At 41.6% G+C, this 24330-nt stretch overlaps 2 protein-coding genes across 4 annotated transcripts in view; one reads left to right on the top strand and one right to left on the bottom strand.

Annotated features, from left to right (window-relative positions):
* The window catches only part of LOC139745825 (uncharacterized), a 27103-nt gene extending 3149 nt beyond the window's left edge, over positions 1-23954 (bottom strand). The window contains exons 1-3 of one of the 3 annotated variants that reach the window (XM_071656418.1): positions 23842-23954; positions 2157-2262; positions 1511-1588 (exon numbers count right to left, since the gene is read on the bottom strand). In XM_071656418.1, the coding sequence (XP_071512519.1) occupies positions 1511-1588; positions 2157-2223 (145 nt within the window). In that variant the 5' untranslated portion in view covers positions 2224-2262; positions 23842-23954. Of the gene's footprint in view, positions 1-1510; positions 1589-2156; positions 2263-4759; positions 4919-8575; positions 8651-23841 lie in introns of those variants that run through there. The other 2 variants (XM_071656416.1, XM_071656417.1) reach the window with 2 other exon arrangements.
* Positions 11431-17319, top strand: LOC139745826 (uncharacterized). Its single transcript, XM_071656419.1, has 7 exons — positions 11431-11573; positions 12116-12266; positions 13729-13809; positions 14523-14606; positions 15453-15539; positions 16049-16120; positions 16927-17319. Exons 1-7 carry the CDS (start codon positions 11571-11573, stop codon positions 16947-16949), a joined length of 501 nt encoding a protein of 166 aa, XP_071512520.1. The 5' UTR covers positions 11431-11570; the 3' UTR covers positions 16950-17319.
* Positions 23955-24330: the final 376 nt, after the last annotated feature.

Here is a 24330-nt window from a genome sequence, read left to right as displayed (position 1 = left end):
GAGAGGTAGTGGCAAAATACTTGTTAAGCAGACGTGGTAATAAGTAGCGATACATTTACGATTATATCATTTTACCTTAAATCATAGCAATCATCGTCATTAATATATACATATTTATATATATATATATATATATATATATATATATATATATATATATATATATATATATATATATATATATATATATATATAGGGTTGTGCGGAGGAGGGTGGATGTGTTGGAAATGAGATGTTTGAGGACAATATGTGGTGTGAAGAGGTTTGATCGAGTAAGTAATAATAGGGTAAGAGAGATGTGTGGTAATAAAAAGAGTGTGGTTGAGAGAGCAGAAACGAGTGTCTTGAAATGGTTTGGTCACATGGAAGGAATGGGTGAGGAAAGATTGACAAAGAGGATATATGTGTCTGAGGTTGAGGGAACGAGGAGAAGTGGGAGACCAAATTGGAGGTGGAAGGATGGAATGAAAAATATGTTGAGCGATCGGGGCCTGAACATACAGAAGAGTGAAAGGTATGCAAGGAATACAGTGAATTAGAGCGACGTAGTATACCGGGGTCGACGTGCTGTCAATGGATTGAACCAGGGCTTGTGAAGCATCTGGGGTAAACCATGGAAAGTTTTTTGGGCCTGGATGTGGAAAGGGAGCTGTGGTATCGGTGCATTATTACATGACAGCTAGAGACTGAGTGTGAACGAATGTAGCCTTTGTTGTCTTTTCCTAGCGCTACCTCGCGCGCACGCGAGGGAAAAGGGGGTGGGTGCTATATCATATGTGGCGGAATGGCAGCGGAAATGGATGAAAGCAGCATGTATGAATATGTAGATGTGTATGTATGTATATGTCTGTGTATGTATATGTATGTATACGTTGAAATGTATAGGTATGTATATGTGCGTGTGTGGGCTTTTATGTATATACATGTGTATGTGGATGGGTTGGGCCATTCTTCCGTCTGTTTGCTTGCGCTACCTCGCTAATGCGGGAGATAGCAACAAAGTATAATAAATAGATAAATGAATATATATATATATATATATATATATATATATATATATATATATATATATATACATATATATTGGGAGGCCATGTATGGTCTTAGAAGTATCTTGAACACCAGAAAAAGTCGTTCAAGATTTTCCATTTGCTGGTTATATCTTGATTATCTTAACGACTGAGGCGCTTGATAGACTTTCTGTAACCCCAACCAACCAACCAACCAACCAACCTCACTTATTATTGAAGATAGATGCAGGACAGATTAATAGAAAACACCTTAATAATCCCTCTAGAAAGAAACTTACAATAGACAATAGCAAGAAAATTGGGTTTATAGAAAAAAAAAATATTACCTCATAAGAAGAATTTTCTTTTCCAGGTTGTTTAACAAAGCATGTTTGAAAGAACTGCTCCCTATGTACTCGTGTGTGTGTGTGTGTGTGTGTGTGTGTGTGTGTGTGTGTGTGTGAATGTGTACTTAGAATCACACTCTGACTGTGCCTGACCTGCGTTGGACTGTCCTCTGCTGTCGGAGACGCTTTTCGCTTTGGTTTGGGCATTTCCTTCTTGGTGACCAGCAAACACTGGAATTATAGACGTCTTTTTTAAGTTCCTCAGCACAAAAGGAACACATGTATATATATGTATATATATATATATATATATATATATATATATATATATATATATATATATATATATATATATATATATATATATATATATATATATATATATATATATATATATATATATAAATATGCAACAATCACCACTGGAAAGAGAAAATAAAAACGGTGAAAAGTTTCGTTTAATACATCCTCAGACAGAGAGGGGGAGGGTGGAGAGATACAGTTATAGAAGTCCTTAAAAGCACAGAGACAGCTGTGAGGCGGGGTATCATAATCCCCCCGTGGAGTAGAAGTGGGCACTAATGATATGACCTGACATCAACCCTAGGATTTGATAGAGAGTACAGTGTGTTACCGTTAGTATTGGGGGGGGAAGAGAGAGAGAGAGAGAGAGAGAGAGAGAGAGAGAGAGAGAGAGAGAGAGAGAGAGAGATCTTTGATCACGTAGGATTCCTCTAGTATCAGTTTTCATCGTTGTCTTACCTGCCTCAACTCTGTGGGAAGTTAAAGTGTGACTTACATGCAGTGTCCATCGCGACGGGAATGGTACCGGGCATGCCTAAGGGATAGGCATCCGTCACAGACATCACCAAAGCCACAGCCACAACCAGCACCGGAAAGACCTTCTGTGTGTCGATATCATGGAAAGAACAAACACACATAAATGATCTGCCTCCTCTCACAGAATGAATTGATAAATGGGGTTGTCAGGGAGGTGAATGCAAGTATGCAGTCTGTTGTGGATGAGAGCTTGGGAAGTGAGTCAGTTGGTGTTCACTGGTGGTACAGCGCTGGTGGCTGATTCATGTGAGAAACTGCAGAAGCTTGTGACTGAGTTTGGTACAGTGTGTGAAAGAAGAAAGCTGAGAGTAAAAGTGAATAAGAGCAAGGTTATTAGGTACAGTAGGGTTGAGGGACAAGTCAATTGGGAGGTAAGTTTGAATGGAGAAAAACTGTAGGAAGTGAAGTGTTTTAGATATCTGGGAGTAGATTTGGCAGCGGATGGAACCATGGAAACGGAAGTGAATCATAGGGTGGGGGAGGGGGCGAAAGTTCTGGGAGCGTTGAAAAATGTGTGAAAGGCGAGAATATTATCTCTGAGAACAAAAATGGGTATGTTTGAAGGAAACACCCTCTTCTGCTCTCTCAACCACGCTCTTTTTATTTCCACATATCTCTCTTACTCTTACATTACTTACTCGATCAAACCACCTCACACCACACATTGTCCTCAAACATCTCATTTCCAGCACATCCACCCTCCTGCGCACAACTCTATCCATAGCCCACGCCTCGCAACCATACAACATTGTTGGAACCACTATTCCTTCAAACATACCCATTTTTGCTTTCCGCGATAATGTTCTCGACTTCCACACATTCTTCAAGGCTCCGAGGATTTTCGCCCCCTCCCCCACCCTGTGATTTACTTCCGCTTCCATGGTTCCATCCGCTGCCAGATCCACTCCCAGATATCTAAAACACTTTACTTCCTCCAGATTTTTCTCCATTCAAACTCACCTCCCAATTGACTTGACCCTCAACCCTACTGTACTTAATAACCTTGCTCTTATTCACATTTACTCTTAACTTTCTTCGTTCACACACTTTACCAAACTCAGTCACCAGCTTCTGCAGTTTCTCACATGAATCAGCCATCAGCGCTGTATCATCAGCGAACAACAACTGACTCACTTCCCAAGCTCTCTCATCCACAACAGACTTCATACTTGCCCCTCTTTCCAAAACTCTTGCATTCACCTCCCTAACAACCCCATCCATAAACAAATTAAACAACCATGGAGACATCACACACCCCTGCCGCAAACCTACATTCACTGAGAACCAATCACTTTCCTCTCTTCCTACACGTACACAGGCCTTACATCCTCGATAAAAACTTTTCAATGCTTCTAACAACTTGCCACCCACACCATACATTCTTAATACCTTCCACAGAGCATCTCTATCAACTCCATCATATGCCTTCTCCAGATCCATAAATGCTACATACAAATCCATTTGCTTTTCTAAGTATTTCTCACATACATTCTTCAAAGCAAACACCTGATCCACACATCCTCTACCACTTCTGAAACCACACTGCTCTTCCCCAATCTGATGCTCTGTACATGCCTTCACCCTCTCAATCAATACCCTCCCATATAATATATATATATATATATATATATATATATATATATTATCCCTGGGGATAGGGGAGAAAGAATACTTCCCACGTATTCCCTGCGTGTCGTAGAAGGCGACTATAAGGGAAGGGAGCGAGGGGCTAGAAATCCTCCCCCTCTTGTTTTTTTTTTTTTTTCTCCAAAGAAGTAACAGAGAAGGGGGCCAGATGAGGATATTCCCTCAAAGGCCCAGTCCTCTGTTCTTAACGCTACCTCGCCAACGCGGGAAATGGCGAATAGTATGAAAGAAAAAGAAAAGATATATATATATATATATATATATATATATATATATATATATATATATATATATATATATATATATATATATATATATATATATATATATATATATATACAGACATATACATATATACACATGTACATGATTCGTACTTGCACCCTTCATTCACTCCCGTCGCAACCCCGCTACACATGAGATGACAACCCCCCCCCCCCCCCCCCCACACACACACACACACACACAGACACACACACGTGCGCGAGAGGTACCGCTAAGAAGAGACAACAAAGGCCACATTCGTTCACAGTCTCTAGCTGTCATACATATATATATGTATATATATATATATATATATATATATATATATATATATATATATATATATACTCAGTCCAGTGTTATCTATTTTGAGATCAAGTGAAACGGGTATTACAGTGAAGGTAAGTTTGCGGAAAAGGTGGAATGACGAAAAAACATGTTTGGAATCACTAATTTAGATTAGGAGAGACAGACGCTTCAACTCAGTAAACAGCCTAGAACGAGCGTTTTGGGAAGGCTTGATTATGGAATCATCATACGTATCCCTTGACTTTTATTTTAAGCCCGATTGTCCATAAAAAAAAAAAAAAATCAGAAATATAAGCCACGTAACCTTGCATAAACGAAATGACACTGAGCAGAAGCACTGACCATCGTTGAGCAGAGTGTATGGAGAGTCCTTGTTGGATCTGGTCCCTTAAACGTCCTCAACTCCTTGGGAAATGCACCGTGATAGCTGGCCTCCCTAGCTTAAATCTCTCTCTCCCAAGGCCTTCCAGGGAGCTCATTAAAAGTTTCCAGTCATAAGTGTTTAAAAAAAATATAGAATTATTTCTGTTGGTGAATAAGTAGTTTGGCGATGGTGTATGTTTTACTGCGTGAGGTGGGAGGTCAACAACAGAGGAATACCTTAAGTCTAACGAGGAAGGCGGGACATTCTTGCTGGTCGATTAGGTATTTCTTTCCGTAAACTCCTTCAGGTCTTCTACGGAGCCTTTCGACACCTGGGTGAGGGCGGGGGCGGGGGGGGTTTTGGGGGTGCCATTCGTGAGAGAAACGAGGAAATTTCAATAAACTAATTAGGAATGAGCTTTAATGTCATATACATTAAGGTGTCAGTTTTCTGAAGGAAACGAGTGTGTGTGTGTGTGTGTGTGTGTGTGTGTGTGTCGATGCTTGGAGATGTATTTGTGATTAAGGAGCGCGTTGAATGATGGGGTTTTGGCGATGACACGTAGACATGAATGATAGAAAATTGGACGGATGCTTTGTAATCTGCACTGTGCCCCATCAGATCATGCAGCAGTAGAAAGATACATGCTTCGTCTTCTAAACATTGAAGAACGTATCTGTGAAATACTTAGAAAAACGGATAGATTTGTATGTGACAGTTATGGATCTGGAGAAGGCATATGACAGAGTGTATAGAGATGCTTTGTGGAAGGTGTGACAAGTATATGATGGGGAGGTAAGTTGCTAGAAGCAGTGAAAAGTTTTTATCGAGGATGTAAGGCATGTGTACGCGTAGGAGGAGAGGAAAGTGATTGATTCCCAGTGAATGTTGGTTTGTGGCAGGGGTGCGTTATGTCTCGATGGCTGTTTAATTTGTGTATGGATGGGGTTGTTAGGGAGGTGAATGCAAGAGTTTTGAAGAGAGGGGCAAGTATGCAGTCTCTTGTGGATGAGAGGGCTTGGGAAATGAGTCAGTTGTTGTTCGCTGATGGTACAACGCTGGTGGCTGATTCGGGTGAGAAATTGCAAAAGTTGGTAATTAAGTTTGGTAAAGTATATGAAAGAAGAAAGCTGAGAGTAAATGTGAATAAGATCAAGGTTATTAGGTTCAATAGGGTTGAGGCACAAGTAAATTGGTAGAGGAGTTTGAATGGAGAAAAACTGGAGGAAGCGAAGTGATTTAGATATCTGGGAGTGGATTGAGCAGCGGATGGAACCATGGAAGCAGAAGTTATTCATAGGGTGGGGGAGGGGGTGAGGATTCTGGGAGCGTTGAAGAATATGTGGAAGGCGAGAACATTATCTCTGAATGCAAAAATGGGTATGTTTGAAGGATTAGTGGTTCCAACAATGCAATATAGTTGCGAGGCGTGAGCTATAGATAGGGTTGTGAGGTGGAGGGTGGATGTGTTGGAAATGAAATGTTTGAAGACAATATGTGGTGTGAGGTGGTTTGATCGAGTAAGTAATGAAAGAGTAAGAGATATGTGTGGTAAAAAGAACGTGATTGAGAGAGCAGAAGAGGGCGTGTTGAAATGGTTTGATCACATGGAGAGAATGAGTGAGGAAAGATTGACAAAGAGGATGTATGTGTCTGAGGTGGAGGGAACAAGATGTGGGAGACCTAACTGGAGGTAGAAGGATGGAGTGAAAAATATTTTGAGCGATCGGGGCCAGAACATACAGGAGGGTGAAAGGCGTGCAAGGAATAGAGAAAATTGGAACGATGTGGCATACCGGGGTCGACGTGCTGTCAGTGGATTGAACCAGGGCATGTGAAGCGTCTGAGGCAAACCATGATTAGTTTTGTGGGGCCTGGATGTGGAAAAGGAGCTGTGGTTTCGGTGCATTACACATGACAGCTAGAGACTGAGCGTGAACGAATGTGGCTTTTTTTTTTTTTTTTGTCTTTTCCTAGCGCTACCTCGCGCATGCGCTGGGTTAGAGGGGTGTCATTTCATGTGCGGCGGGGTGGCGGCGGAATGGATGAAAGCAGCAAGTGTGGATGTGTTCATTTGTATATATGTATATGTTTGTGTATGTATATGTATGTGTACGTTGAAATGTATAGGTACGTACATGTGCTATTTTACACTCAACCTCTCCTCACACAAGGATCTTTTCCAAGCTCACTTATTTTCACCTCTTTCTTCTCACTGACATTGTTTCTTCTTTTCCTGAAATCTTTGCAAATCTTCTCCTTTGCTTCCTAAAGAGAGTCATTAGACCTTCCACTAGCTTCCCCTCTAGGGATATTTACATTCATAATTCTCTCTTTTACACCCCTATCAATGAATACGTAATTCAATAATGCCCTCTGACAATATATCTGACTCACGTACTTGTGCATGTCCCTCTTAATAAACCAGGTATTCCCAGTTACCAGACCTTTTTCAGCACGCAACTCCACTAGCTGTTCACCATTTCCATTCATAATACTGAATACTCTTTTCCCCCTAATTATACCCTCAACTGCCACGTCACTCACCCTCCCATTCAAATCACCCATCACTATTACCCGGTCTCTTGCACCAAAATTGCTGTCACACTCACACAGCAGCTCTCAAAATGCTTGCCTTTCATGATCTTTTTTCTCATTGTTATGTGCATAAGCACTAATAATTGCCCATCCGTCGCCAGCCAATTTCATGTCTACTCACATCAGTTTAGAATTTACTTCCTTTCACTCTATTACACACTCCCACAACTCATGCTTTAGGAGTAGTGTTACTCCTTCCTCCGTACTTGTCCTCTCACCAACCCACCAACCCGACTTTACTCGTGAGACATTTCCAAAACATTCTCTTTTTATCCTTGAACTTTATATCACTTGGAGCCAGAACATCCAGGCTTCTTTCCTCAAACATACTACCTATCACTTCTCATCTTGGTTACATCCACACACATTTAGACACCCGAGCCTAAGCCTTCAAGGAGGATTAGCACTCCCTGCTTAGCTGATTCTTCTGCTCCATGTTTTGGAAATTGAAATACAGGAAGGGGGAGGGTTTTCATTTCCCCTCGCTCTCATCCCCTTTCAGTCGCCTTCTACAGCATGCAGGAAATACAGAGATGCAGAATGCTTTCTTCCCAACCTTTGTGTTGGGCATCAGATCATCTCGCTCACACAGAGGTTAAAAGAACATATATCACTGAGTTACTCAATCTTGTGTTCTGTGTGTGCCATAACCCTCCCAAAGTCCTTTCTCCCAAACATCTTGATTAGCACACTCAACACACTTATACAGACAGCATTAAGGTATACGTGCACAGATAATCCTGGATTGCCAACACTCAATCAATACTCTTATCTTCTTTCTTGGTACTTAATTGCAATCCTGTCCACTGTAGCCGTTCTTCCATACTTCATTCTGTGCAAGATTTTCAACACTTCATCGTCTTTTGTTTTCTGGTTTTTTTTCGCCAAACCATTTGCCATGACTCATATCTCCACGTTTCAAACACCTTACATCTGCCACCTGATCATTTGCAGTTTTTCAAAATACTCTAACTTCCTGGTTGTTTTTTTTCCCCCCCGTGCCACATGTCCCAGAAAGAGAGAGATCATTTCCGATATGCAAAGTCAGCACAATCCAATTACTATTTGTTCTTTTGATATTGTGTAATTTTGTTGTTTGAGGATACGAGGGACAGAAGTCTACATGCTGCGGTTACAAGTATAAACACGCCAGCCAATTACTGAATTCCCCTACTAACAAGGTATGTTCCACTTACTGTGAGTCTGTGTTTCTCAAGAGTGCCAAACGCATCTTGAATTCCTTCCGGTAAGTTCATTATCGAAATTGCATAGGAACTTCCTTCCTTTACTATACTTGACATTGCTTTTCTGAAGGTAGCAAACTTGCTTTGCGTTGTGTGTATGTGTGTGCTAACTAAGATCAGGATATATAGAAAACGATGATAACATCACGACTATCGCCAAAGTGTAAGGAGTTCTCTGCTAAGTTTGGGGTACAAGATGCAACTTAGGCTCTTCCGTTCCTGTCGTCCGCATTAAGTTAGTATTATTCAAGTTAACATCAATTATAGTATTATTGAAGGCAACATTTACATTAAAGGATTTAAGCAACATGGGAAGTAAATTAAAATTGTTATTAAAACGGAGAACTAAAAGATTCTTGGTGTCAATGGGAGGTTTGGGCTCAACTCTATAAAATGATTTCTTTGATATCTTAATCGATATGGAGAATAGTATAAAATATATATATATATATATATATATATATATATATATATATATATATATATATATATATATATATATATATATATATATATATATATATAAATCATACAAACCTCCAACAGCCAGGATCGAACCTGGGACCCCTGAGCGAGAGGCAGGCTGTTGGAGGTTTGTATGTTCTATGAAGGTGCGCGCTCATATACACTTTATTCGTATTCATATAACTCCGCGTTGTACAGTTAGGTTCGGTAAAACGCTATTAGCTGGCTATGGCGTCTGTTCGGAAACAACCGATAGACCCCGTTGCTTACCATTGTGAGACGAAGGGTATTCGAATACTTAGTATTTCGAATAGTCGTTTCCTATTATACAGTCCCATATCCTAGCGGTTAGCATGCCTGCCTCTCGCTCAGGGGTCCCAGGTTCGATCCTGGCTGTTGGAGGTTTGTATGTTCTTTGAAGGTGCGCGCTCATATACACTTTATTCGTATATATATATATATATATATATATATATATATATATATAAGAGTGAGGAAAGATTGACCAAGAGGATATATGTGTCGGAGGTGGAGGGAACGAGGAGAAGTGGGAGACCAAATTGGAGGTGGAAAGATGGAGTGAAAAAGATTTTGAGTGATCGGGGCCTGAACATGCAGGAGGGTGAAAGGCGGGCAAGGAATAGAGTAAATTGGATCGATGTGGTATACCGGGGTTGACGTGCTGTCAGTGGATTGAATCAGGGCATGTGAAGCGTCTGGGGTAAACCATGGAAAGCTGTGTAGGTATGTATATTTGCGTGTGTGGACGTATGTATATACATGTGTATGGGGGTGGGTTGGGCCATTTCTTTCTGCTGTTTCCTTGCGCTACCTCGCAAACGCGGGAGACAGCGACAAAGCAAAAAAAAAAAAAAAATATATATATATATATATATATATATATATATATATATATATATATATATATATATATATATATATATATATATATATATATATATATATATATGTTGCAGTAGCTCACAGTGGTGCTCGTGATCTAGTACTTCCTGATAACCACAAAGAAAATGAAACACGATAAGTTCCCAGATGCACTTTCGTGTAATGATTACATCGTCAGGGGAGATACAAGAATGAGACAGAAGACTTAGAACATTCAGTTTATATACAAAAAAGAGGCGGAGCTAAAACGTCGTTGGTACACAAGAGTTTCCGGTTGATGGTGTTCAAGTCATAATTATTTCCTTTTTATGTGGACAAGACAGGGAAGCGTTTACAAATTTTGCTGACGACAGAGCTATCCAGTTTGCATAGACCTTCCCTAATATTCACGTTACCATTCTTTGTGCCTCTGATAAGAGAAGATTCAATTACATTTCTATTAGTAGGAGTTACAGTTAGTAACTGAATTTGCATTACTCCAGTAAATGCAATGGTCATGGCCTTTAACGTGATCAAACAATGCATTTGATGCTTATCCTGTTCTTATACAATATTTATGTTGCTTAAGTCTAACACAGAGATCCTTACCAATCCCCCCCCCCCCCAGTATAAAACATTGCAGCTACTATACGGTATTTTGTAAACACAGCCCACAGAATTTTTCTAAAGAGGTTTTTATTAAGAAATTCATAAAAATATTGTTAATGCTGAAGTCTAAACTCACATTAGGGGATTTAGGCAACCTGGGGAGTAACATAAAATCATCAGCAAGTGGGAGAACCAAAAGAATCTTGGTTTGAAGTTCAGGTTTGGGGTTAACTTTATGAAATGGTTTCTTTGCCAACTGAAGATTATCATCGATGAAAGATCTACATTGGGTCATTAATGGAGCTACATGAATAACCAATTCTTATCATTACAATGTAAGGTTATAGGTGTGTCATCATAGTTATGCAGTTGTATATCTTATCATACAACAAACACAGATTGACCCGCGGGCAAGAGAGACACATGAAACTTATCAATGACCACATTGTTAATCTTATCATCATTCCGATAACTAGATGATGACGTTGTTTGGCCGACGGTCATAGCTTAATGTCATTGCCTAAGACATCCCGTTGTATCCCCACATCCTTGCGAACGTTTGAATAAATTTTAATGCTGAGATGTCTGATACTCCCATGGGCGACGGCCGGTGCTCGGGAGGGGCTTGGCAGAGAGCTAAGATGATTTGGGCAAAATGTCACGACTTCCTCTCCCCGATCAGGCCCGCGCCCTGAAAACATCTTTACGGTATGGCCATTAGTTTCGGTCCCCAATTCCTTCTTGTTGCCAGTGGACCTCACGCAACCAGCGACACAGCGTTATGAAACGGGTTATCCGCCAAAACAAATCATTACCTCTTTCTTCCACATCACCGACGTGAAATATCTTTTTTTTAAGATGAGCTGCCTGGAAGACCTTGAAGCGAAGGATTTAAGGTAGAGAGCCTAGGCAACGCCTCGCATTTCCAAAGGGGTTGAAGACATCTAAGCTACCGGATCCGACAAGGCCTCTCCTTTAAGTCTTCTCCGCAATGGTCAGTCCCTTTTGTTGTTGATTTCATAAAGTAAGTTTTATTGTATACATACGCGAGGTAAATGATCCTCTTTTTTTCCCCCTTGATCTGTGTGTCTTTATATATATATATATATATATATATATATATATATATATATATATATATATATATATATATATATATATATATATATATATATATATATATATATATATATATATATATATATATATATATATATACGGTCGTGGACAAAAGTCCTGGGATGCCTCGATCCTAAAGTTCCCATAGCTAGTCTTTAAAGAGTACCAGAGTCTTCTCCTCTCGTCACATCCCGTCGGGAGACACTGTTTGGAAACGTCTTCGATCAGGCGTCATGGGACTTTCGTCCGCGACTGTACACAAATAAGGTAATGCACACGACGAAACAACACGAATACTATAATCATTCAGGGGAAAAAAATATCTCGTCAAAAGATATACAAAAAGAAAAAGTCGTAAAGAAAAAAAAGAATATCTCATTTGATTCCTTATTCTCTCCACCGACATGAAACGCTTAGAAAGCCTTCCCGGTGCTGGTGTTGGCGGGGGTGATGGTGATGGCGCCTCTGACGGACGCCTACACAGTACTGCTCCTGACACGTCTGCCTCGGGAAGCCCTCCAGTTACCTCCTGGCGAAGGGACCGTTCCCATCACCATGAACACCGGCTGTAAGTCATGAGACGCATTTCTGTCGTACTACAAAGCATTGTTAGGCAAGTACAGCAAGCAGCATTGTTTATAGAATTGACAGAATCATGGGTCTTTATGTTCTCTCTCTCTCTCTCTCTCTCTCTCTCTCTCTCTCTCTCTCTCTCTCTCTCTCTCTCTCTCTCTCTCTCTCTCTCTCTCTCTCTCTCTCTCTCTCTCTCTCTCTCTCTCTCTCTCTGAGACAGTAATCCCCCAGTGGGATAATCTGAAAAAAACAAAACTTACACACCAAAGTTGTTAGTAGAGTCAGCCTGTTTCTGTAGCCCCCTGTAGTTACATACACATTCTAGATATAGGTATTATTGGACACATTCGAGATATAGGTATTATTGGACACATTCGAGATATAGGTGTAATTGGCCATCAAGACATCAATATCATAGCGTTTAACTCTTTTTTCAAAGATCGGATCCTCCCTTTGTCTCCGACAGTCGTGCGATACATGCTTCTCTTACCATATGAGATTCAATTTTATCCGTTAAGAACGTTCCCCTTCACAACAAGAATACACACTTCCATCTACCAAGTCTTAATTTTGGTACAAAAAAAAAAAAAGAAACGACATACATTCAATGCCATATAAACCAAGAAGAAAAAAAAAAAAGATCATCGCTATCGACTGTCAAAGGATCAACAGCATATAGTTTTGGTTCATACCATTTATAGCCCATGAACCAAACATATGATGATATTGAGACCTGCGCTTAATACATAACTTTGCCAATATCGTAAGGAACTTATTAGCTGGTGCGATCCTACGTTGTAATACAATTGATGAACTATGCAGCACACCTGTCGTCTCTTACCTACGATAAAGATATCAGTGATTAACGATATTTGCCTTGATCAACACTATCAAGACACAGGATAGCCACACTGCACGTCACAGATGGAGCATCTGTCATGAAAAGGATTAAGACGCTGCCATAAACCTTAGTGTGGAGACAGAGGATATTTACTTGACCAAACTACTGCGAATATAATAGCCTTAAGGATATATGGGGAAATCTGATCTATTCTCTGGAGTGCGGGATAAGGCTGTATCCTATAAACCCTATATATACAAAGAGAGAGAGAGAGAAATGAGAGATTACTTTGTTAGATGATGAAAAGACTTTTGAAAAGATTCATAAGACTGTTTAGCTTCGGCCCCATACAAACATGTGGACGTATTTCTGTAGCTGATTGTGGTTCTAGAAGAAAATACAGTCACTGCACACTAAGCACACCATTATTCATTGACGGACGTAAGCATAGAACATCAACACAAACATACCCACCCACACACACACCCAACCACACACACACACACACACACACACACACACACACGCAAACCACGTGAATCTAAAACCAAAATTTGTGGGAAGGAAATGTATCTTCCTCCACACGACCTCATGTTGTGTTGTGCTGTCATTGCAGCGTTCACGGCCGAGCAGAAGGGTCAAGCCAAAACGAAGACGTCTAGCGAGTCCGACACCTCCAGTGGCCTTACTAGTTCAGGTCAGCTCCCGCTAGAATGGTAATGTATATAACCACAGACACACACACACACACACACACACACACACACACACACACACACACACACACACACACACACACACACACACACACACACACACACATATACCCTCATACACATCCTCAATTATTCCTTATCACACAGTTGAGTTCCCTCCAGCCGCGTTCCTTGCCAGCTTCACTGCTCCCACGTATGCCACCACATCTTCCCAACACGCATCCCGCCAAGCCACCCTCGATACACCGTGTCCCATCAGACTATCACCGCAAGTCTACCTCCCACTACATCCCTTCAATACATCCCTAACAGTGATTTTACTTACGTAAACAACAACCCATCCATTCTCTCCTGTGGTTACATATCCTATACTGTCCTTATGCGTCTCTAGATTTACCCCATTCTTCACTGCTATCCTTGGCCCCTTTTGTTTACATACCAGACACCCCAGTCGTGGGCCCAATCAGGCCTCCTGTCGTCTGTCTTTCTCATGTAAACTCATGTAAAACCCACGATGGACCATCGCACTCGTAGTCTGCTCGTGTGTTCCCCTTTTGTTGACCTTCCGAAGCACGACCACACGCCCACGAACCAACCACAGGTGACCACACTATTTACATTTCTTAACACCTTGTACCGCCTGAGCGACTATCTCCGACCCATGTGGTGATGACAGATGTTCTCCGTCATGCAGGACTGGAGGCGATGCTGAGGAACAGTGGCTTTCTGTCGGGCGCGGCCAACGCTGTCAACGACGAGGGCAACGCCAGTAGCAGTCGTAAGTAATATGATGACCTCACCAGTGTACCATGACCTCACCAGTGTACCATTTTCCACTACATGTCAGACAAATGACGTCTGGCTCCACGCGGGCCTCACTCACGCTCTGCGTTCTCGTAATCAAACCCTAAACGACAAACAGAGACAACTCTATGTTCTCTTAAACCTCTTCTTGTAAAGCCAAGGTAACATCTCTTGGATGAGGCGAATGGATTTAGATTCGTTCTTAGGCTCCTTCTCGCGTTTACGACAGCCAGTGCTGTCATAAGCTTCAAGTGTTTTGTGATGTGATTTTGGTAACTTATGCTCAGTCCTTGTCAGACCCGGTTATTATGTGAACTACTTAGTTCCTCGACCCTTTTTAAGAGAGATACGTTAGGGAGTCCATCTCTCTCTCTCTCTCTCTCTCTCTCTCTCTCTCTCTCTCTCTCTCTCTCTCTCTCTCTCTCTCTCTCTCTCTCTCTCTCTCTCTCTCTCTCTCTCTCTCTCTCTCTCTCTCTCTCTCTCTCTCTCTCTCTCTCTCCCCACCCTCATGCCATTTCTTCTATTTATCAATTATTTCTGCCCCCCCCCCACCTACCATGTCTGATCATCTACCCGTCTACTACCATGTCTGATCATCTACCCATCTACCGATCTCGTCTCTGCCTTCTCTTTGCTCTTACGTCATACATCCATCTACCGCCATATCTTCTTTTCGGTGTCTCCATGCTTCTACCTCCCCCACCCAAGTCCGTCACCCTATTAATCAGTTCGTCTGCCGTCTCATCCCTCCCCTCCTCTTCCTCTTCTACCGTCTACCGTATCACGACCACTGATGTCTCTTATCTTGCCACATCCACAGAATACGGCGGTCAGCTGGTGGGAGAAGGAGGTCTGCAGGTGGACACCGAATCTGTAGCAGCAGACGCCGGCGCTGGGGCTCGAACACGTAAGTCTCCTTCTGCAGAAGGCTGAGTCAGGTGGTACCGTGTGTGTGTGTGTGTGTGTGTGTGTGTGTGTGTGTGTTGTTTGCTCCGGATGGTCGAGTCAGGTGGTAAAGTGTGTGTTGTTTGCACTGAATGGTCGAGTCAGGTGGTATTGTGTGCTGTTTGGAACCAGCTGGTCGAGTCAGGTGGTGCGGCGTGTGTTGTTTGCACCAGATGGTCGAGTCAGGTGGTATGGTGTGTGTTGCTTGCACCAGATGGTTGAGTCAAACATTAGTTAGGCTGCTTGCCACTTACATAAGGCCAAAACTAGAAAATGCTTGTCAAGTTTGGGCACTGCACCTAGATAAGCACAAAAGAGTTCATAGAAAAAGTCTCTCTCTCTCTCTCTCTCTCTCTCTCTCTCTCTCTCTCTCTCTCTCTCTCTCTCTCTCTCTCTCTCTCTCTCTCTCTCTCTCTCTCTCTCTCTCTCTCGCCTGTGGTTCGAGTGAACTTATCTGTGTCTCCTTTACAGACATGCAAGGCTTTATATCCGGTGATGCTGCGATCTCTGGTGGCGTGGGCGCCGGCGCGACTAATCAGCGACGTAAGTATAATCATCTTCTTCAGACGCTCTCAAAAGGAGAGTCTATCAGTCCTCGTGGTTCGCCGCTGTTTAAGTCCACAGCATCGAATTGTACAGTTCGGGCGCGTTTGGGTAATCTCTTCATGACCTATGTACGCTTACCTTTTTTTTTTTGTTTTTCAACTTTATCATGGCCTCTATACTCTTGCATTTGTTTGTGTAACTTTATCATGGCTTCTATACTCTTGATTGTTGCCTTTGTTTTTCATCTTGTGGTGAATAATGGTTGTCTTTGACAGACTCAGAGAATGGCCTCACTCGTTCATAAGTTCTGTTTCAAACCAATGCCATAAACAGAGTATGTCAGCTAAATCATTCCTTTTTTTTTTTAGCCAATATTCAAGTTTCATTATCATTATCATCATCATCATCACCATCATCATCATTATCATTGTCATCATCATCATCATCATCATCATCATCACTATCACTATCATCATCATTATCATCATCATCATCATCATTATCACAGGTGAAATACACTTATTCACAATCAAGAGAAGGGTGGAGAGGTGTTGGGGGATGGTTGGTACTTTTAATCTAACCTTTTCCTTCAAGTCTTGTGTAACTGAAGACCCTCACCTCTTCGAAGTGTTCTCAGGTATCTTTGCCTCAAGGAGGACCAGCCATCGTTCCCAAATTTCTAGGTATATATTGAGAGCATCCCTTTTGTTCACCTCTCCTTCTCATCAACAAATGAGTGCATTTCCCTCCCTAGAACAAGAGTCGATTCATTTCCTTCTCTGAACACAAAATCCATTTTACAGATCCACCGCTGCAAATATACTAAAGTCGCAGGCTGACTGCTCCCTGGACCTCAAGACTGGCGGTAGGCTGTCAACAGCAATCAGTCATATGACTGGGTGAAGAAGGGCGTCATGAACGAGAAATTTGTGTCTACGGATCTATAAACAAAAGGGTGCTTTCCATACCTTATACTTGCGAGCCTTTACCATTCACGACCACGGAGAGCGGATTTAACACCTCTAGCACGATAGATGAAAGCTAGAAAATGGATCATCCTAGCCAAAAAAATACGATATGTGATTTCCACACTCAGCTGAACGAGGAAAAGAGAGAGAGAGAGAGAGAGATAGAGAGAGAAGACAAAGAAATGATCGTCTGGTGTGTAAGTCTACATAAAGTAAATATAATATACATCTTTGAATGTCCTTTACCCACCACCTCTGCCTGATGAAGGATGCTCTTACTTGAGGGAGAAGGTAGATAATATGAAGAGAGAGAGAGAGAGAGAGAGAGAGAGAGAGAGAGAGAGAGAGAGAGAGAGAGAGAGAGAGAGAGAGAGAGAGAGAATCTCTGAATACATGAATATATTATATTATTTATTTTGCTTTGTCGCTGTCTCCCGCGTCAGCGAGGTAGCGCAAGGAAACAGACGAAGAATGGCCCAATCCACCCACATACACATGTATATACATACACGTCCACACAAGCAAATATACATATCTATACATCTCAATGTACACATATACATACACACACAGACATATACATATATGCACATGTACATAATTCATACTGTCTGCCTTTAACTACTCCCATCACCACCTCGCCACACATGGAATACCATCCCCCTCCCCCTCATGTGTGCGAGGTAGCGCTAGGAAAAGACACCAAAGGCCCCATTCGTTCACACTCAGTCTCTAGCTGTCATGTAATAATGCACCGAAACCACAGCTCCCTTTCCACATCCAGGCCCCACAGAAACTTTCCATGGTTTACCCCAGACGCTTCACATGCCCTGGTCCAATCCATTGACAGCACGTCGACCCCCGTATACACATCGTTCCAATTCACTCTATTCCTTGCACGCCTTTCACCCTCCTGCATTCACCCTCCTGCATGTTCAGGCCCCGATCACTCAAAATCTTTTTCACTCCATCTTTCCACCTCCAATTTGGTCTCCCACTTCTCCTCATTCCCTCCACCCCCGACACATATATCCTTTTGGTCAATCTTTCCTCACTCATTCTCTCCATGTGACCAAACTATTTCAAAACACCCTCTTCTGCTCTCTCAACCACACTCTTCTTATTTCCACACACCTCTCTTACCCTTATATTACTTACTCGATCAAACCACTTCACACCACATATTGTCCTCAAACATCTCATTTCCAGCACATCCACCCTCCTGCGCACAACTCTATCCATAGCCCACGCCTCGCAGCCATACAACATTGTTGGAACCACTACTTCTTCAAACATACCCACTTTTGCTTTCCCAGATAATGTTCTCGACTTTCAAAAATTCTTCAAGACTCCCAGAATTTTCGCCCCCTCCCCCACCCTATGATTCACTTCCGTTTCCATGGTTCCATCCACTGCCAGATCCACCCCCAGATATCTAAAACACTTTATATATATATATATATATATATATATATATATATATATATATATATATATATATTGGAAAGGATCACAAATGAGCGCGTGATCAAGTATATTCCCATGAGTCCACGGCGAAATGAAACACGATAAGTTCCCAAGTGCACTTTCGTGTAATAATCACGTCATCAGGGAAGACACAAGAGAGAAATATAATAGTCAGTTGATATACAATGAAGAGACGTAACTAGGACGCCATTTGGTAAACAAGTGACTGTCCGAATGAGTCACTTGTTTACCAAATGACGTTTCCCTTTCACCGGTCTGGCCAATGTATACAACTCTTCATGACTTAATTCAGCGGCGTAAACACTCCCATTTTTCGAATACTTTCTCTTACTTTTGATTAAAGGTCTTATTGATAGTGTTATTATATTGGGAGGCAACATTAGAAACACTGAGTACCTGTCTTACGTTAAATAAGGAGAATTGGGCAACGCCACTTTTTTTTTTTTTCACTAGATGTATAAAATATCTTCCTGACTTTCCAATAAGCCTTGTTCACAAACCGCTTGGGATAACATAACTGCCTAAAGGTTTGTCTTATATGGTTACTCTCATCTAAATATGTGGGATCACATATGTGGAATGCTCTTTAGAAAAAAGAAAATAAACAAAACTACAGACATTTTACAGAATGATCATGTGCTGAAAAATGATGAATATTACTCTCAGCGTTGGTAGGCTTCCCTGTAGATCTTGAAGAATAAGTGATCAGATTCTATAGTGATCATCACATCAAAGAAAACGGCAATTTGCCTTCTTTTCCTACCTCAGTCTTGAGTATGTTGACGGGGTGAATGTTATTGCTTCATTTATGAAGGAAAACGTCGCAGTCTTGGGAAGACGGCTATAAGGACGACACGTCATCAACCATGTTGATGGTAGCGACACTATGGGATCTGGTGGGTGTGTTGGAGACTTGGCATGTTGTGGTCGTCATGTGAGAAGCTGTGTTTCCAGCGTCAGAGATCGTAGTCCTGGTGATGATGAAGATGATGTGTGTCAACGTGGCCATAGCGAAGGATCTTGGGGCAAGTTATAAAGGCGGCACTGTGAAATGTGAAGCTGAGAGGGTAATGCTGTTGAGGATGTAATGGAGACGGTAGAGAATGGAAAGACTGTTGCTTGGTGCAGTTGTGGAAGTGACGTAATCCAGAGAATAGAGTGAACATCTTATACCTTTGCCTTTTTGTCGCCAGTGAGGCCAATTTTGGTGGCTCTGGCATACTCTTAAAATCTTCGTTGGTGTGTTTTAGAAAGTGCTTCGCCAGTGGACAGTTCCTAGACGCAGCGCATAGTCACACATCACACACGCATTTACTTTGTGTTTTGTATTTCCGTGATCTTTTGTGTAGATCACCCCATTCTATTTCCAATGCACGAGTCTAAGTGGAAGCATACTTTATCGACAGTCAGAAGGTATGAGTAACATAACATTACTTGCGTATATGAATACTAAACCGCCCATCTATAACCCGTTCCACTGGAGATGAATACAAGTGGAAGTTGATAAAAAAAAAAAATATGTATAGAAAGATAGGATACTAGCTACACTCAGCAGGTTTCTGAAGAACCTGTCTCACGGAAGTCGCTACGCCACTTTCCGCGACGTCTGGCAACGACGGAAAGACGAGTTTTACTGGACTGAGTGAGTGATGGTCAAGCGATGAGGAAGAGCAAGAGGGAGAGCAGCTGTGTCGGGGAGGAACTATGAACTCCAGGACGCCCGGGGGTAGAAAAGCCTGACCAGCCAAGCAAGCAAGTCTTGCGATGACAGAAGTGAACACTTGTGGATCATGAAGACACAAATCATATTAACTAAACCATCAGACACACAAATTCATTCGACTTAGACTGTCGGTAATGTTCGTAAGAGAGACCGTATGATTCCAAATATCCTTTGTCTGTCTACCCCATCCCAGGTTGAACCACGCTGGCAGGTCCTACAATATAACTCGAACGTGCAGTAGTTACATTACTCCCAAGCAAGACTACGTGAATGTAACACTGGGCAGCTCCTGTGCAACAGTGAGTACAATGTTCAATATGTACGTGTGCATCATACTCATTGTCGTAAGTCGTGATTTAGATTTAGATCGATGATGTATTCTGAAAAAAAAAGACTTTCATGATCGTAATCTGATTACACTTAAGAGTTTAGATTACATTGAATTTGAAACGTCAGAATAACGTCTTAACATCAAGCAAGTATGACTAATTAATAAGTGTGACTAATTAATCAGTGTAGCTAATTAATCAGTGTGACTAATCGATCAGTTTATTTCCGTAAAGATTAAGCAGATCCCAACCTCTTAAGAAACATACTGAATACGAATCATAGATAAGTGATATCTCATTACTGAATTCAGAAGCTAGGATAGGTCCTTATCATTTAAAAACATGCTCTATATGAATCACAGATAAGTGGTATCTCAATACAGACGAGAAAGATTGTCATTAGCGAACAACTGAATACAGACGAGAAAGACTGCCATTAGCGATTTCAACTTCAACATTTGTTATTCTATTATCACCGACACTTCCAGCACCCGTCATTCCCCAATACTCCCTCACTCCTAACTTAAAGTATGCGAGCGTAGTCTAGTCTAGAGAAAAAGTTGTTTTTCTTGGTACTGAATGTTAGTGGTACTACTGGCAGGGGTGGTTGTGAAGGAGACGAAAGAGACAGAAAAAAACAAAAAGGTTGTGATGAAGTTAGTGGCGTGCTTCCCTGCAGAGGTGGTCGTTGTGACAAAAGTTATAGTAAATGTGGTTGTTGTAAGTGTGTGTGTGATTGTAGCAAGAGTCTTGGTAACATGTCGAGTGGTGTTGGTAACAGTGTTGTTGTAGTTGGTAGCACTGCTGGTGGTAGTGGTGGCAGGAAGTGGTGGTAGGTAGTGGTAGTGGCAAGGATTTGTCGGTTGTACTGATGTCACTTACGGTGGCATTAATGTGAGGTTGGGATGCTATTATATGTGTTGCTGATGATGCAGGAACAAAAGAAATGATGAAGTTGTTCGCTAATGACACTAAGTCATCCTCGTCTGAATGCAGTAATGATGTACCACTTGTCTATGATTCGTAATCATCATGTTCCTTAAGTGGTTGGGACCTATCGAAGCTTTACGTGAATAAACTGATTAATTAATCACACTGATTAATTAGTTATACTTGCTTGATGTTAAGACGTTATTCTGACGTTTCAAATTTCAATGTAACGTAAACTCTTAAGTGTAATCAGATTACAATCATAAATGTCTTTTTCAGAATACATCATCGATCTAAATCTAAATCACGACCTACGACAGTGAGTATGATGCACACGTACATATTGAACATTGTACTCACTGTTGCACAGGAGCTGCCCAGTGTTACATTCACGTAGTCTTGCTTGGGAGTAATGTAACTACTGCACGTTCGAGTTATATTGTGGGACCTGCCACCGTGGTTCAGCCTTGGGTAGGGTAGACAGACAAAGGATATTTGGAATCATACGGTCTCTCTTACGAACATTACCGACAGTCTAAGTCGAATGAATTTGTGTGTCTGATGGTTTAGTTAATATGATTTGTGTCTTCATGATCCACAAGTGTTCACATCTGTCATCGCAAGACTTGCTTGCTTGGCTGGTCAGGCTTTTCTACCCCCGGGCGTCCTGGAGTTCATAGTTCCTCCCCGACACAGCTGCTCTCCCTCTTGCTCTTCCTCATCGCTTGACCATCATTCACTCAGTCCAGTAAAACTCGTCTTTCCGTCGTTGCCAGACGTCGCGGAAAGTGGCGTAGCGACTTCCGTGAGACAGGTTCTTCAGAAACCTGGTGAGTGTAACTGGTATCGTTTTTTTTCTTCATTTATCATTTCATTTCCATTTCTTTGATTAACTTCCACTCGCATTTAGCTCCAGTGGAACCGATTATATACATAGCTTAGTATTCATATATACGTAATGTAACTTATGCCTTCTCTGGAAATGGAGTGAGATGATTTACACAAAAGTGTCCCGGAAGATGATGTCAGTACAAAACACAAAGTAAATGAGGGTGTGATGTGTGGCTATGCGCTGCATCTCTAGGGACGGTTCACTGGCAAAGCACATTCTAAACACACCAACCAAGATCTCAAAAGTATGCCAGAACCACCAAAATTGGTATCACGTCTAAAATGGAGACAAAGCCAAAGGTGTAACACACACACACACACATATATATATATATATATATATATATATATATATATATATATATATATATATATATAATTTCCCTATGTTACATCAGCATCTGGAACAGAATCTTCAAAACTATGGCAAATGTGATAGAGAAAGGCATTTTGCTGTTAAGTTTATTCGAAGAAAACGTATGTGTATATCGATGTATAACAATAAGAGTCAGTCTAGTTGAGCAGAGATGCGGCTCCCATTTTTTGTCGTTGGATTGAGTTTATCTTGAAGTAAAGATGAGAGAAAGTAGATTTGATATGTGAAACGGATCCTACGTTTAAATACATCTTCTCCACACTTCTTATGTCGGTGAATGTATCCAGTACGCCATCTGAATTTCGTTTGTATCCACACGAATCCCTGGAAGTCCTGAGAACTGGAAAGACCTCTGGTATGTTCCAGTATCGGCTGATGACTTATAAACAAAAGAGAGGGGGAGATCAAATTCATAAGCCCAGAAATATTTTGGAGAGACGACAAATTCTCCTCTACTTAGACTTATAGGAGAACTGGTCGTAGAATTGGATTCTCCGATTTCATAAGACCAAAGAATATATAAGATCGATGAGCACTTAAGTTCCCTTTAATGTCAGTGAATCGTATTTCGTTCGTATAGATGATGATCGCCACCTATCACCACCTGCATAACCAGGATCGGGGGTGGTCTTCCTGAGTGTTGATGTCATTGGAGAGAATGAGCCATACAAACGTCTTTTGCTTCTCTCTTTCTCCTTTATCAAATAGACTGATAAGTAGACTTGATATGTGCGTTCGTTGATCTTGTCGTTAACCCAGGCACACAGTATCGGACGAAAGTCCTAAGACACGCCTGATCGAAGCAGTTCCGTATCATCTGTCTCGAAAAGCAGAGAAAAGAGACAAAGGGCTAAATACAGATCCGCCTCAGCGTGTGCTGGAGACCAGATTGTGAGACGCGTCCGCGGACTCTTTCTTATACTACGAGTCACCATAAATCTGGACACAAGCACAAGCTGCACAACCGAGAAAACAGAGATAGCAGTAAGAGGAGAGGCAACTGACTGACTGACCGTCACATGGAGAAGATTGTTCGAAGACCCCTCGTCCGATGCGGTGGGTGAGATGTCTTCGACCCCCCCCAGTGAAATGCTACGTGATGCCTGACATCTCCTCCTTTAATCTCTCGCTTCAAGGTCTTCCAGGGGGCTCATTAAAGCTTCATGTATATGATGCTGGAAGGGATACAACGATTTGTTTCGGCGGGTAAACAGTTTCCTAATGCTGTTTGTCGCAGGCCGCGTGAGGTCGGCCGTCAACAAGAGAGAATGCGCGCGGGAACTAAAGATGTTGTTGGGGCAACATGATGTGACCAGAATGTCACGAAGTACAGCGGAATACAAAACAATCTAAAAGACTCTCAGTGATCGTGGAGAGATATTAAAAACCCCCACAGATGTCTGAAGGAAGACGTAAAAAGATATGTAGATAATTCAAAGAGAATAATTCATTTGCAAAATTGTCAATGTGGGCTAATGAGGCGAACATAATGTAGGTCGTGG

This window comes from Panulirus ornatus, chromosome 63, assembly GCF_036320965.1.
Source record: "Panulirus ornatus isolate Po-2019 chromosome 63, ASM3632096v1, whole genome shotgun sequence".
NCBI lineage: Eukaryota > Metazoa > Arthropoda > Malacostraca > Decapoda > Palinuridae > Panulirus > Panulirus ornatus.
The sequence above is the reverse complement of the archived record's forward strand: the minus strand, read 5'-3'. Positions and strand labels throughout refer to the sequence as shown.